General features: G+C 37.3%; 2 protein-coding genes across 2 annotated transcripts; one reads left to right on the top strand and one right to left on the bottom strand.

Moving 5' to 3' along the window:
- Nucleotides 1-2: 2 nt before the first annotated feature.
- Nucleotides 3-2,836, bottom strand: LOC120342746 (activator of basal transcription 1-like). Its single transcript, XM_039411710.2, has 3 exons — nt 2,098-2,836; nt 1,419-1,608; nt 3-1,200 (listed from the first exon to the last, which is right to left on the bottom strand). The coding sequence occupies exons 1-3, from the start codon at nt 2,279-2,281 to the stop codon at nt 897-899; spliced, it is 678 nt and encodes a 225-aa protein (XP_039267644.2). The 5' UTR covers nt 2,282-2,836; the 3' UTR covers nt 3-896.
- An 8,240-nt stretch (nt 2,837-11,076) lies between these two features.
- LOC120342453 (nuclear protein MDM1-like) lies at nt 11,077-14,070 on the top strand. Its single transcript, XM_039411282.2, has one exon. The coding sequence runs from the start codon at nt 11,251-11,253 to the stop codon at nt 13,399-13,401; it is 2,151 nt and encodes a 716-aa protein (XP_039267216.2). The 5' UTR covers nt 11,077-11,250; the 3' UTR covers nt 13,402-14,070.
- Nucleotides 14,071-14,281: the final 211 nt, after the last annotated feature.

Here is a 14,281-nt window from a genome sequence, read left to right as displayed (position 1 = left end):
AATTCTGTAAAGATTAGAAACAAATTGTACATTGTATTGGATAGATCACATACACTTGTGTACAATGAAGATTTATTGTACCAATAGCCCAGGCATGTGAATATGCCTGGGACTCCATGACCGAACAGTCTTGTCAAAGTACACCCACTCAATACTAAATTAATACCGGTAAGTGGGGAGAGGTGACATACTATGGTTTAGTATAGCAACAAGCCAGTAGATTTCATAAGCAACTGTGACGTGCATAATAAGAAAGAGCCTACAACGAATACCCACACACGCATACATTTTTTATATATATATATCTAAATAATGCACTGCTTCATAGGAAGTCTACTCATTATAGAAGACAAGTGGGGGCAAGTTACTATATTAGCGAGTTGCAGAAGAAAGCAATGACTATTTTATATAAATCCACAAGTTGAGAATCTAAACAAAATTATCAAAATACTGAAAATCAAATCTGATAATATGTAGTTGGCCATACACATTTCAACTAAAACAATAAGAAACAGCTTTTATTGGAATTAGATTTTTTTGTTAGCTGTTTATGCTGCATTTAGGTTTAGTTTGTTAGAACTTGATAATTCGCAAGACATCACATATCTTGATGTACACAGGTAAACACTAATAGCATAGTGGAAACAATTGTGATGAATAGCACCCAGAATCCCAAAAGCCACTAAGCCAGTTCACTGTTTATTTTCACTGCACTAGAAAACGTCATGGTGATCAAGGGGCCATTATAGATTTAAAGGAAAATAATTGAATCTGGAAGTGAAGATCTGTCATATTAAACCTCCTCTGGTTGTGTCCTGTTAGCAATTGGAAATCTTGTATACAATTCCTAGGTCAATGTTGGCATCACACCTCGAACTCGCCCCCTTCTATTGGCTTCAAGATGCAAATATATTAGACAAAATAGATTTGGACTTTGATTCAATTCCAGCACTAGATTTTTCCTTTCTCATTTCAGCAACAGTTTTCCTTTGTTTGATTTCATTTTCTCTCCTTGTTTCAGTTAGTTTAATTCCCTTCTTTTGTTTTCGTTCCTTGATGTTGGCCCACTTCTTGCTTGCGTCAACATTAGCAATAAAAGCTTCAGTCTCTCGTCTAGCTTGGGCAAATTCTGTTCGCATTTTTTGTTGTCGCACTGCGCGTTCATAAGATAATCTTTCATTTAGATGTGTCCATCGAAACCTGGAAAGTTATATTTTAAATTAGTCTAAGATATTTCAAAACTTGAAATAACAATTTTTTACATCAGATGTATGTGAAACAAAAATATTCTGAAATTATGTAAAACACTGTTTTCAATAACTGAATTGTTGCAAGATGTGCACTCGTATTTATTTAATTTCTTCTTATTTAATGAAAAAATTCTCAACCAATAGTTGTACAAACATGTAACATTGAACCTGTGCAAATATTTAACATTCCAAATATAATCAACACATTTCGACTTCTTCCATTCCATAACAGGAGTATTATTTAAAGTTAATGCTATTCGTTTAGCGAGTTTTTTGTCAGCCATTTCCACCCATCCTTCAGAATATCTTCCTCTTGTAAAAGTGGTTCTTTTCCTCTTCCCTCTTTTTTTACCTTTTTCTGAAAAAAGAGACAATAGATTATTACTATGAATCACAGCCTCTCATCCGGTTACCATTCCATGTCATGTATGGGATTACTGGATTAGTTAGTTATTTGTTTTCGAAAGCATGGACTTGATGGTGGAGGAAACCGTAGTGAGGCGAGTAGTCCAGCAATCCTTTCTCACATAACCATCCCCGCATGGGATTCGAACCTGCGAACTCATGCAGTGTAATCAGAGGTGTGGTGGCGAGCGTATTCCTAATGCTGTAATGCTCAGCACGATGAGCCACACCGCCGCGCCTTGATTAATTGATTTTGGAACAAACCATGATCAAATTTGAATAGAAGGTCAAGAAAGATTATGTATATATTTCTGTACACAGGTATACTACCGGTACCTTACTTTAAACTACTGAATTCTTTAAACATCCTCATAGTGATTACTAAGCCCATAGCACTGTGGCTTTGTGCACAGGAAATGTACTTTCACGAATGTATTCTTACCATCTGGTTGAAGAAAAATTCGGCCAACTTCTCCATATCTTTCAAACACTTGTTTCAAATGTATTGGCGTTATTCCTGGTGGAATAGTGCTAATATACATTACACCTGGTATCGTCATTTTAGTTTCATCGGATAAATCCTCCTGGTCTGTACTAACAGTGACGGCGTTGGTATCATCTTCCATAATTTTAAAACGTCTTAATCTGCAGACCTGTCACAAAATTGTGGTGAAAAGTAGATACTACAGTACTAGTGTGCATATATTTAGGGTTAACATATTTTTTTGACTTCAGAGCAGGACGCCTCCTGTAACTTTACAGTTTCCGATTTTACTACATACGGTAGGCCTACATTTAAAAGCCATCCCGGCAGTCTTCATTGACCATATTGTCATCGAGAGTTCATGCACATATTCTCTGTCTAAATATAGAGTTCAGTTCGAAAAATAGAAAGGAATAGACGCTAACGATACAAATGGTCCGAATTTAGATTTTTTTGTACAGCAAAAGGAATAAAGAATAATGAAATAGTCTGCCGTTTTTAAGCATTGAGAATTTACTTATTCGCCCAAGCATGCTTTTCTGTAGATAGAACCTTTAAAAAAGCGTTGTTCAATGTTACATTCGGAACGTCCGAACAGGACCAATTAGAATTGATTTCACATGTGATAGGTTCGCCAACAATGCTAGCGGGATACGACGGGGTCTCATGTAGTTTCGTACCTAACATACTTCTGGTGGGCGTAGAATAACAATATTTGCATGTGTCAATCCTAACCCCCACCCTGACTACGCCATCCAAAAATTACGTCTCTACGACGTCACAGTGACATAATACAGTCCCTTAAACTCTACGAACTGTCATCCGAGACGCGCTCGTCTGCGCACCCGAAATCGAACGACTATTTCTCTCGTTTTTTCGTCACGACGATCCAATATGAGAGAGATCGCTGACGTTAGTAAGTTCTTTATCATCGGCGCCGATGCCATTTTGGGTGATCGTACGTATATTTGGCAAGCTCTATGACGTGATTGTGAATTCGCATTGACGTAATTTTTTGATGACGAAATCAGGTGAGGGTCAGGAATATTATATGCGAAAACTGTTACGCTAAGTTAACTAGAAGTTATTGAGGTAAGAAACTACATCCATAGGTGCCATTACGAATAACGTCGCTATTATTGGGCAAGCTCTATTTCGTTATTGTGACGTTGCAGTGACGTAATTATTGGATGATGAAGTCGGGTGAGGGTCAGGAATATTATATACAAAAATTGTTACGCTAAGCCTAATAGAAGTTATTGAGGTACGAAACTACACCCATAGCGGACACACAGGCGTATTTAGCACGATTGCATTATGGTCGCTATTATTAGGCAAGCTCTATTTCGTTATTGTGAATTCGCATTGACGTAATTTTTGGATGACGAAGTCAGGGTAGGGTCAGGAATATTATATGCAAAAATTGTTACGCTAAGTTAACTAGAAGTGATTGAGGTACGAAATTACATCCATCGGTGTCATTACTAGTAATCGTCGCTATTATTGGGCAAGCGTTATTTCGTGATTGTGACGTTGCAGAGGCGTAATTTTTGGATGACGAAGTCAGGTGAGGGTCAGGAATGATATATGCGAAAATTGTTACGCTAAGTTAACTAGAAGTTATTGAGGTAAGAAACTACACCCATAGCGGACACACAGACGTATTTATCACGATTGCATTATGGTCGCTATTATTAGGCAAGCTCTATTTCGTTATTGTGAATTCGCATTGACGTAATTTTTGGATGACGAAGTCAGGGCAGGGTCAGGAATGATATATGCAAAAATTGTTACGCTAAGTTAACTAGAAGTTATTGAGGTAGGAAACTACATCCATAGGTGCCTTTACGAATAACGTCGCTATTATTGGGCAAGCTCTATTTCGTTATTGTGGCGTTGCAGTGACGTAATTTTTGGATGACGAAGTCAGGTGAGGGTCAGGAATCATATATGCAAAAATTGTTACGCTAAGCCTAATAGAAGTTATTGAGGTAAGAAACTACATCCATTGCGCTAAGGCAAATTAATATGTCGGTTTCTGCTTGTCTAAAGCCTTGCATAGAGTGAAAACATTCAATGTCCTATTAATAAAATGTGGCACATCTGGATATTAAATAACAAGTCTTTATGTCTGCGGTACCCAACCTCAATCATCGCGTGAATTAAATGTTCTTTCTGTTTGTCTAAAGCCTTGCTTAGAGCGGTATCGTATATCACCATATTAATAGATCGTAGCACAATACATGAGCTATTGCTGAACATAAAATAACAAGTTTATGTGTGTGTATAACGCTCTATTAGATTGAAGCATGATACATGAGCTATTGCTGGACAGAAATTGGTCAGAATGGGATATCGTGAACGTTCTTTGGCGACAATTTAGTCGCTTGTGATCCTTGTTTATTTTGGGCTCTGCACAACGACCCCGATAAGAGAGAGGTCGCTGACGTATTGAGTTTGTTGACATACTCGTAGGCGTCATTCACGGGTGAACGTCGCTATACTTTGGCAAGCTGTATTTCGTTATTGTGACGTAATTTTTGGATGACGTCATCAGGTAGGGGTCAGGAATCATATATCCAAAATTGTTACGCCACGCCCACTAGAAGTTATTCAGGTAAGAAAGTACATGAGACCCCTTATTTCTTATTGGGTATGGTTAAGAGGTACGGTAATGTAACAAACAAGGAAATCGATGCTCCAGGAAATCCTAATGGTAAGTAGCTAAGTACAGGTACCGTAATAGGCTATTGTTCAGTTGTTACACACTAAATATTGTATTTCATATGCTTTTAATAATAGACACTAGAATAGACTTGAAAAAAGCCAAACGGAAATTCTGACGCCAAACGCGTTTGAAAAATGGCAAATTTGGCGTTAAAAAAGCCAATATGGCAACCCTGCGTATGGTATGCCCAAAGTGACTATAAATATAGTATTATATTATACGCTTTGGGTATGCCTACCTATATTATACCGATACCGGTATGCGACCCTGTAGGGACCTAACAAGCACGACAGGGTCGGGACCAAAGTTACCCTAGCAGATATCTCTCAGCAGACATCTCTCTCGTTTTTTAACGCGCCGATCACCGTCGCCAGAACTCAGATTTCAATTGAGCGATGCGAGAGTTTACGGAAAAGGCATCGATGCAAAATTATCTGATGCTTTATGCGTTGCCAGATTAATCATAGAAACTGTGAATAATTTCCAAAAAAACAACAGTTCTCCCCAAATTATAAGCGTCTCACAAATAAATCCGCTTAGTATAAGAAAGATAAGTATAAGTGCTTATAATAGGAAGTAAACACAACGAGTTTAACAAAGATTGTATAGGTGGAAGAGATACCCATTATCGTTTGAACCTGTCCCAGTCGTCAATGTTTAATAAAATTGGTAGAAAAAAAACTATTTTGCCCCAAAAAGATGTGTCTTACAGTCATGTCCTCTCCATTTATACATAAACAGCAGTGGTACATTTAATAAAGTGTTTATACAACGAGTTTCAAAAAGTTTGTATGGGGGGAAGATATTTTTATTCTCGTTTAAACATGAACCGCTTGTCAATTTATGATAGAAATGGCAAAAAGACCTCTTTTGCTCCAAAAATGAGTGTCTTGCAATTACGGGCCCCACATTTACAAAAGACCAGTAGTAGTACATATATTAAAGTGTTAATACAGCGAGTTTGAAAAATTTTGTATGGGGGAAAATATTTTTTTAATGACCCAAACATGGCCCGATAATCAATTTTTGATAGAAATGGCAAAAAGACCTATTTTGCCCCAAAAAATGAATGTCTTTCAATTACGGTCCCCACGTTTACAAAAGACCAGTAGTAGTACACATAATAAAGTGTTTATAAAGCGAGTTTGAAAATGTTTGTATGGGGGGACGATACTTTAATTCTTGTTCAAACATGGCCCGCTAGTCAATTAATGATAGAAATGGCAAAAAGACCTCTTCTGATCCAAAAAATGAGTGTCTTGCAATTACGGTCCCCACATTTACAAAAGACCAGTAGTAGTGCATATAATAAAGTGTTAATACAGCGAGTTTGAAAAAGTTTGTATGTGGGGAAGATATTTTTATAATCGCTTAAACATGGCCCGATAGTCAATTTTTGAATAGAAATGGCAAAAAGACCTCTTTTGCTCCAAAAAATGAGTGTCTTGCAATTACGGGCCCCTCATTTACACAAAACCAGTAGTAGTACATATCATAAAGTGTTAATACAGCGAGTTTGAAAAAGTTTGTATGGGGGAAGATACTTTAATTATCGTATAAACATGGCCCGCTAGTCAATTATTGATGGAAAAGGCAAAAAGACCTAATTTGCCCCGAAAAATGAGTGTCTTGCAATTACGGGCCCCACATTTACACAGGACCAGCAGTAGTAAATATATTAAAGTGTTAACACAGCGAGTTTGTATGGGGGGAAAATACTTTAATTCTTGTTCAAACATGGCCCGCTATGCAATTAATGATAGAAATAGCAAAAATACCTATTTTGCCCCAAAAAATGAGTGTCTTGCAGTTATGGGCCCCACATTTACAAAAGAACAATAGTAGTACATATAATAAAGTGTTAACACAGCGAGTTTGAAAAACTTTGTATGGGGGAAAATACTTTAATTCTTGTTCAAACATGGCCCGCTATTCAATTAATGATAGAAATAGCAAAAATACCTATTTTGCCCCAAAAAATGAGTGTCTTGCAGTTATGGGCCCCACATTTACAAAAGACCAGTAATAGTACATATAATAAAGTGTTAATACAGCGAGTTTGAAAAAGTTTGTATGGGGGGAAGATATTTTTATTATCGCATAAACATGGCCCGATAGTCAATTTATGAGAAAAATGGCCAAAAGACCTCTTTTGCTCCAAAAAATGAGTGTCTTACAATTACGGTCCCCACGTTTACAAAAGACCAGTAGTAGTACATATAATAAAGTGTTTATACAGGGAGTTTGAAAAAGTTTGTATGGGGGGAAGATACTTTAAATATCGATTAAACATGGCCCATAGTCAATTTTTGAATCGAAATGGCAAAAAGACCTCTTTTGCTCCAAAAAATGAGTGTCTTGCAATTACGGGCCCCTCATTTACACAAGACCAGTAGTTGTACATATCATAAAGTGTTTATACAGCGAGTTTGAAAAAGTTTGTATGGGGGGAAGATACTTTAATTATCGTTTAAACATGGCCCGCTAGTCAAATAATGATAGAAATATACTGCTATCAGATACAAATATACGCTAAAATTGCTCTGTGGGCCGCACGGAATGTATCGGCATGACGGCTTTGGACCACCCTGGTCTACTTTATTGAAAAACTCCCGACTTCGCTGACCACTGGATCGTTGAAATGCGATCGCTGAATTGTTCATTGGTCCAATAGTTGAAAAGAACAAAAACTTTTAAAACAAAAATGCAGCAACAAGGAGAATACTAGGAAGAAAAAATTTAGGAAAACGACTCATAGGCCCATTTCTTGTCCAATAAATAAGTTTCAGTGTTTATTTTAATAAAGAAGGTTAATATTATACTTGAAGACGAAAAAAAGCGAACATTTCGATCTTTGAATCGTCTGGTGGATTCGTAATATTCCAATAAACACCGATAAACTATATAAAATTCTGCGTGGCGAGTTGCAAATACGCGACAAACTTTAAGCATTTCAAAGTAAAACCAGGTAGAGATAAAGGAAGAACTAAATTTAAAACGTTTTATGTACCCAAAATTTGTCTATGGGGCGCTTTGCTAGTAGGTGATTTAGGCAGGTTTGGTACAACGCAGTAGTATATATTTACGGTACAACAATAGGCTATGAAAAGTATAAGCATTTTTACGCAAAATCATCGGTCTCTAACAAACAGAACTTAGCAAAAGATAATCGAACACAGGGAATCATGGAGAAAAGTCAACAGGAGCTAAAGCGTACTCGTTTCAACAACAGGCGGTTTAAACGTCTTGACGAGATCGCTGTAGTGTATGATCAACTTCATGATTCCCTAATTAGGGAATATCAGGATAATTTGATTGTTCGTCCCAAAAAAAAGGAAAGTCGATAACAGAGACCAAATTGACCAAGAAATTGAGAAATGGGGTAAAAGATGTAGAAATATGGGTAATGATAAATCAAAAGGTATATATTTACAGCCACCGTCTAGACCTCTGAAAGCTTCTTGCCCAATAGAATAGCTTGATAATGCTGTATTGGAAACGGAAATAATATGTGAGGGGTCTTCTAAGTCAATGGCATTGCGATTTAGGTCACCCAAAATTGATTTTCGAAACTTGGTACATATGTCCAACGTTGACTTTGAAATATTGAGCTCCAATACTAATTTCCGAAGGGATTGGTTCACATCGGACATTATAAATATCGCATCGCTAATTTTGTCATCGCAGTACCCGAATGCTGACGGCCTTCAAAACACGACACTTTATACCACAATATCTGGCCCAAAGGTCTACGCTCCCTTCAAAAAATTTATTCAAATTTTGTTCGTGCATGATAATCACTGGGTAGCTGCGTCAAAGATATTTTCGTTCAATCAGAATACCATTCAAATCTATGATAGTTCGTACTTGAAATACACAGAAAATGACAAATATGCTATTTCGCTTCTCATGCGGCCAACATTAGGAACAAACAAACTACAGATTGAATTTCCTCCCGTCTAGCAACAAACGTTAGGTGCATCATGCGGACCATTTGCAATAAGTTTTTGCATAGCTTTATGCGAGAGAATTAGACCAGAGGATATTAAATTATCTAATTACGATAATTAAATTATCTTCCCCCCATAAAAAACTTTTTCAAACTCGCTGTATCAACACTTTATTATATGTACTACTACTGGTCTTGTGTAAATGAGGGGCCCGTAATTGTAAGATACTCATTTTTTGGGGCAAAGTAGATCTTTTTGCCATTTCTATCATTGATTGACTTGCGGGCCATGTTTAAACGATAATTAAAGTATCTTCCCCCCATACAAACTTTTTCAAACTCGCTGTGTGAACACTTTATTATATGTACTACTGCTGGTCTTGTGTAAATGAGGGGCCCATAACTGCAAGACACTCATTTTTTTGGGGCAAAGTAGGTCTTTTTGCCATTTCTATCATTAATTGACTAGCGGGCCATGTTTACACGATAATTAAAGTATCTTCCCCCCATACAAACTTTTTCAAACTCGCTGTATAAACACTTTATTATATGTACTATTGCTGGTCTTGTGCAAATGAGGGGCCCATAACTGCAAGACACTCATTTTTTGGGACAAAGTAGGTCTATTTGCCATTTCTATAATTAATTGACTAGCGGGCCATGTTTAAACGATAATTAAAGTATCTTCCCCCTACACAAACTTTTTTAAACTCGCTGTATGAACACTTTATTATATGTACTACTACTGGTCTTTGTAAATGTGGGGACCGTAATTGCAAGACACTCATTTTTTGGAGCAAAAGAGATCTTTTTGCCATTTCTATCATAAATTGTCAAGCGGGTCATGTTTAAACGAGAATAAAAATATCTTCCCCCCATACAAACTTTTTGAAACTCGCTGTATAAACACTTTAAATGTACTACTGCTGTTTATGTATAAATGGAAAGGGTCATGATTGTAAGACACATCTTTTTGGGGCAGAATAGGTCTTTTTACCAATTTTATTAAAAATTGACGACTGGGACAGGTTTAAACGATAATAAGTATCTCTTCCACCTATCCAATCTTTGTCAAACTCGTTGTGTTTACTTCCCATTATAAGCACTTATACTTATTTTTCTTATACTAAGCGGATATATTTGTGAGACACTTATATTTGGGGGAGAACTGTGATTTTTCGGCAATTATTCACAGTTTTTGTGGTTAATCTGGCAACACATAAAGCATCAGCTGATTTTGCATCGATGCCTTTTTCGTAAATTCTCGCATCGCTCAATTGAAATCTGAGTTCTGGCAACAGTGATCGGCGCGTTCAAAAACGAGAGAGATGTCTGCTGAGAGATGTCTGCTAGGGTAACTTTGGTAGGGTCGGGAATAGGTAAAATTTACCGTCGACTCCGGTTTTAAAACTTTTTGACTCCGATTGCAGCCTTGAACTCTCAGATAACCAATTTTTTAAAACAAAAACCTTGGCGGATTTATCTTGTAAATTTAAACTAAAAGGATTATCAAAATAACAACTTCTGGGCGTTTTAGGCCTCTGTGCGTATACAGCGACTTGTCAGTATTATATAGCATATACATTATGCGAATTGGCATCTGTGTAATTTTGCGGCCCTATTAGTTTTTCATAATCTGCCACCTCCTAAGAAATACATATAGCCTTATTTTCGTGTTTAATGACATTTAGTGGTCTGACCGTAGTAGTATATATTTACGGTCTGACTTATCACAAACACTACCAGCTTGATAAATATTAAATTCCTTAATATTTGAGTTCCGTATATGCCCTTTTTACGGACCAGTTAGCGAAGTGCAGGATTAAATAGCTTTGATTGGGCAATTTGGCATTTGACTCCAACTATAATCAGCTTGGCGAATTTTTTTTACTTTTTGTCTTCATATTAAATACTGTCCACTTTTGTTTACATAATCTGTACTCAATTTGGGAATTTAAAATGGTGTGGCAAACAATTCTTATTTCTAATTACAATTCTTATTTTTATTCTAATTTCTTTTTTACTTATTTTTTGTTTACTATAAAATTTATCTAAAGCTCTTTTTTCTAACATTATTATAGCCCAATGGTTGTGTGCGTGCGCGTGTGTTAATAATATTAGGTGAGTGAACACGTACCACTTCTTTTTGGCAAAACCTTCCATCTTATATTTTGTACGATTTTGCTCCCCTGATTTAATAATCAGTTTTATTTATTGTTTTTATCAATCATTTAATCGCCTTTTATGCTGATTATGGAGTAGAAATAAACTCATCTAAATCACAGGGGGAACTAAAGAGCTGTATCGTAAGGCTGTATTCACAAAAATGATTGACGGTAGCGTCGTTGGTTACGAAGACTTTGGGATTTGTGGAAGCTTCGCTTAGGATTTCGGACGTTTCCGGAACTGGTAGAGACGGTAAAAGAAGGACAAAATGCCTGTTCTGTTTAAAGGAAGTAGCGAATACAAGAGGAACTATAAGTGGAATCAGTCATTCCGCTCCGGCTCATTTGTGCCGAAACTAGATCAAACAGCAAAAGATGCTGGCATGAGATCGGACCAGGTGTCATCATCCCAGGAACCAAGTTTCACATTGAAGAAGAAAGTTTGGCACAGAGACCCTCAAATTCAGAGCTGTCTTATTTGGTGGCCTGACAGTGATACTGAAGAGAAAATTAAGTCATCTGCAGCAACCATATCACATACAAAAAAAGGTGCAGCATCACCAATAGTAAAAGCTGATAAGCAACGTAAAAGTTTAACAAATAAGAAATCTCCTGAGAAAACCAAAGCTATTCAACAACACAGAAGTCGCAGCTTAGATGGTAGCGTGATACTTGCGCCACGAAAAGATGTTCAAGCAGAAAAAAGAGCTGACTTGCTTGTACCATCGTCGTCTCAAAAATCACCAAAGCAAATTGATGGTTCAAAAAAAGACAGGGGTGATGAAAAGAACGTGCCAAGAGACAAACGAAGTCTCAAACAGGGAACTTCTTACAAAGGCAAAAATATTACTCAAATATCAAAAACTGATTCTCCAACTAAACGTTCCAAAGGTAATGATGCAAAGACTAAAGTGATTCAACCAAGCCCCAAGTCATCTCCGGGTAAAAGAGAAATTTCAGAACAACCCAGACAAAGCATGACTAGTTCAAAAAAGTCAAAGCAAATTAAAGAAAATATTCCCCTCAAACACAAGGCTGGTTTGCAGTCTAACAAGCCCTCTAGAACATCAAAGGCGAGATTATCGGAGTATCAGCGTAATTTTATGCCACCCAAGTTTGCAGTAAAACAATCTCCACTACTTTCTGCACTTGATGTTGTGCATTCTTCTTCTCCTGCAATTCCACCACATGGGGGAATAAAATTTCGTCCCACTACGGAATACATATCAAACTTCAAAGCCAAAGATTCACCTTTGATCAACAGACCATCCCAGACTTCACCTGCATCCCCATCAATGAAAGCTCGCGTGAGAGATTTGCAGAATCCACAAAAGTCGTTTTTTACACATGCAAAGAAAAAAGATTTGCAATCAGAATATGCAGCCCAATTTGAAGCAGTAAAAGTCTCACAAGCAGGGGAGTTACGAAATTTGGCAGAGAACAACAAACAGAAACACCTCGGAACACATATTGATCCATATCATGCAACACAAGTTGCATCCCCATACAACAAATGCTGGGAAGCATCTTCTAATGGAAGTGGTTTAAAAAGTGAACAAAACGAATCTGAGATTGACCAAGAGGATCTTAAAGAACAAGAAAAAGATGCAGAAGATAACTGGAGCAAAGCGTCTCAAATTGGGAGTGATCATACCGAATCTCTTGATACTGAAACAGCAATTGAAGTCGATAGTTTAGAATATGACACTTCTCTAACAACTGGAGATTCAGTTTCAAGGAAATTAGCGTGGGGTGAACCTGATGATAATAAAGAGGAATCTGATAAAAAATCTGACCTATCTGTTGAACCTCAGTCGATTCTTGAAGGACGTCTAACTACACCAAGACTCCAAGCAATGGGCGGTGCACGAAGAAGCCATCTTGACTTGACAACACCGTCAAAGGGTGGGGCACTTTTGGTGTCACCATCTCGTCATGAATCTTCCACAGGTAGCTTTGCCTCTTCAGAACCTGTAGAAGAAAATTCATCACCTATTGCAGGTGCCCCTACATATGATGCACAAAATCTTCTGAAAGGTCGCACACACACTCTAACTCGTTTAAGCCCACGCTCTGCACCAGTCAAATGCACACGTGAAAAAGGCCAACGATCCACATCTGCAAAATCACCTATTGTAAAAAAGGAGTCACCAATGAAAAGAAAACAGACACCACCAAACTCCAGCCCCATCGTAACAAGGCATGTATCTTCCTTGCGAAACATCAGGGCTCCAATTAAAGGATCACTCAGAAGTGAAGAATTCCAGCACTGTGGTCCTCTAGGAAGACCTCAAACAACACCAGTAATGGCTTCTAGAGACGATGATGTCCTATCTGTTGCGTCTTCATTGACATCAGCGCGTGCATCAGAGTTACTTCAAAGGGCAAAAGAGAGGAAGAGTTTTTGGACCACTGTATAAACAATTTAGATTTAAGTGCAGTGCCAAACTTTGTGCACCTGTCATTGCTGCTTGATATATAATTATTTGCCAATTGTAGGTGTAGAGGTCCTAACAAAATGTAGAAACATCAATTTCACAGATTCTTGCCTTAAGCAAAAACAGATGTGATAAATTCCAGACATTGAAAGGGTATAGGTTCTAAATCATGTATCTCAATTTTTCTGTTCAAAATTAGGCTACCCCATCATAATACATAGTTGAAAAGAAACTATGCATCATGGAGACATTGTGATTTTATGAGACTTGTCTTCTTCAAGTAGGTTTGATATTATTTTATATATATTTGTATGTACCTTAATGTAATTACACAAATAAAATGATTTTTATAATATAATCAGTCTTATTACCGAAGTACCGATCGCCCTATTTTTTGACCACATATGCATCTTAAAAGCTACCGGTAATCAGTTTAGATAGGGGTGGGCAATTACTTTTCTGAGTGGGCCAGTTACTCATAATAGATTTAGTTACTGGGCCAGAATCTCAAAACTCGATAGGAAAAACTATGAACAAAAAAAACATTTTATTCACAAAAGCTAGGCTAACATTTATATACCAATAAGCACAATCGGGTTCAGAAATTTCTATCCATGAAAACTATAGTCTTAGTTTCAGATGAAACGCTTCAGTGGGCTAGATCCGGCCCACAATTCGCCCACCCATGGTTTATATTGAATTAATATTATTCCCACCAAAGTCTCTTTCAATATACAGTTATGTCTAGAGATTCTTATAGTCTTTTTCCTGTTATGTCATGGGCACCATTTGCCTGGTAAATTCTGGTTTTCGAACCACCAACCTTCTCATGTATTGGGGGGGCTGAACCTGCTCTTATTCC

The sequence above is a fragment of the Styela clava genome, chromosome 3 (assembly GCF_964204865.1).
Source record: "Styela clava chromosome 3, kaStyClav1.hap1.2, whole genome shotgun sequence".
Taxonomy (NCBI): Eukaryota; Metazoa; Chordata; class Ascidiacea; order Stolidobranchia; family Styelidae; genus Styela; species Styela clava.
Note: the sequence above shows the minus strand (reverse complement) of the source record. Positions and strands in the feature narration are given on the sequence as shown.

Bases quoted from the DNA above. Each gene is read 5' to 3' on its own strand.
- LOC120342746 (XM_039411710.2), bottom strand. From the start codon at position 2,281: ATGGAAGATGATACCAACGCCGTCACTGTTAGTACAGACCAGGAGGAT. The intron at 1,609-2,097 runs GTAAGAATACAT...CTCTTTTTTCAG, and splicing joins AATTTTTCTTCAACCAGATG to AAAAAGGTAAAAAAAGAGGG. The intron at 1,201-1,418 runs GTTCAATGTTAC...ATAACTTTCCAG, and splicing joins AATGTTAAATATTTGCACAG to GTTTCGATGGACACATCTAA.
- LOC120342453 (XM_039411282.2), top strand. From the start codon at position 11,251: ATGCCTGTTCTGTTTAAAGGAAGTAGCGAATACAAGAGGAACTATAAG.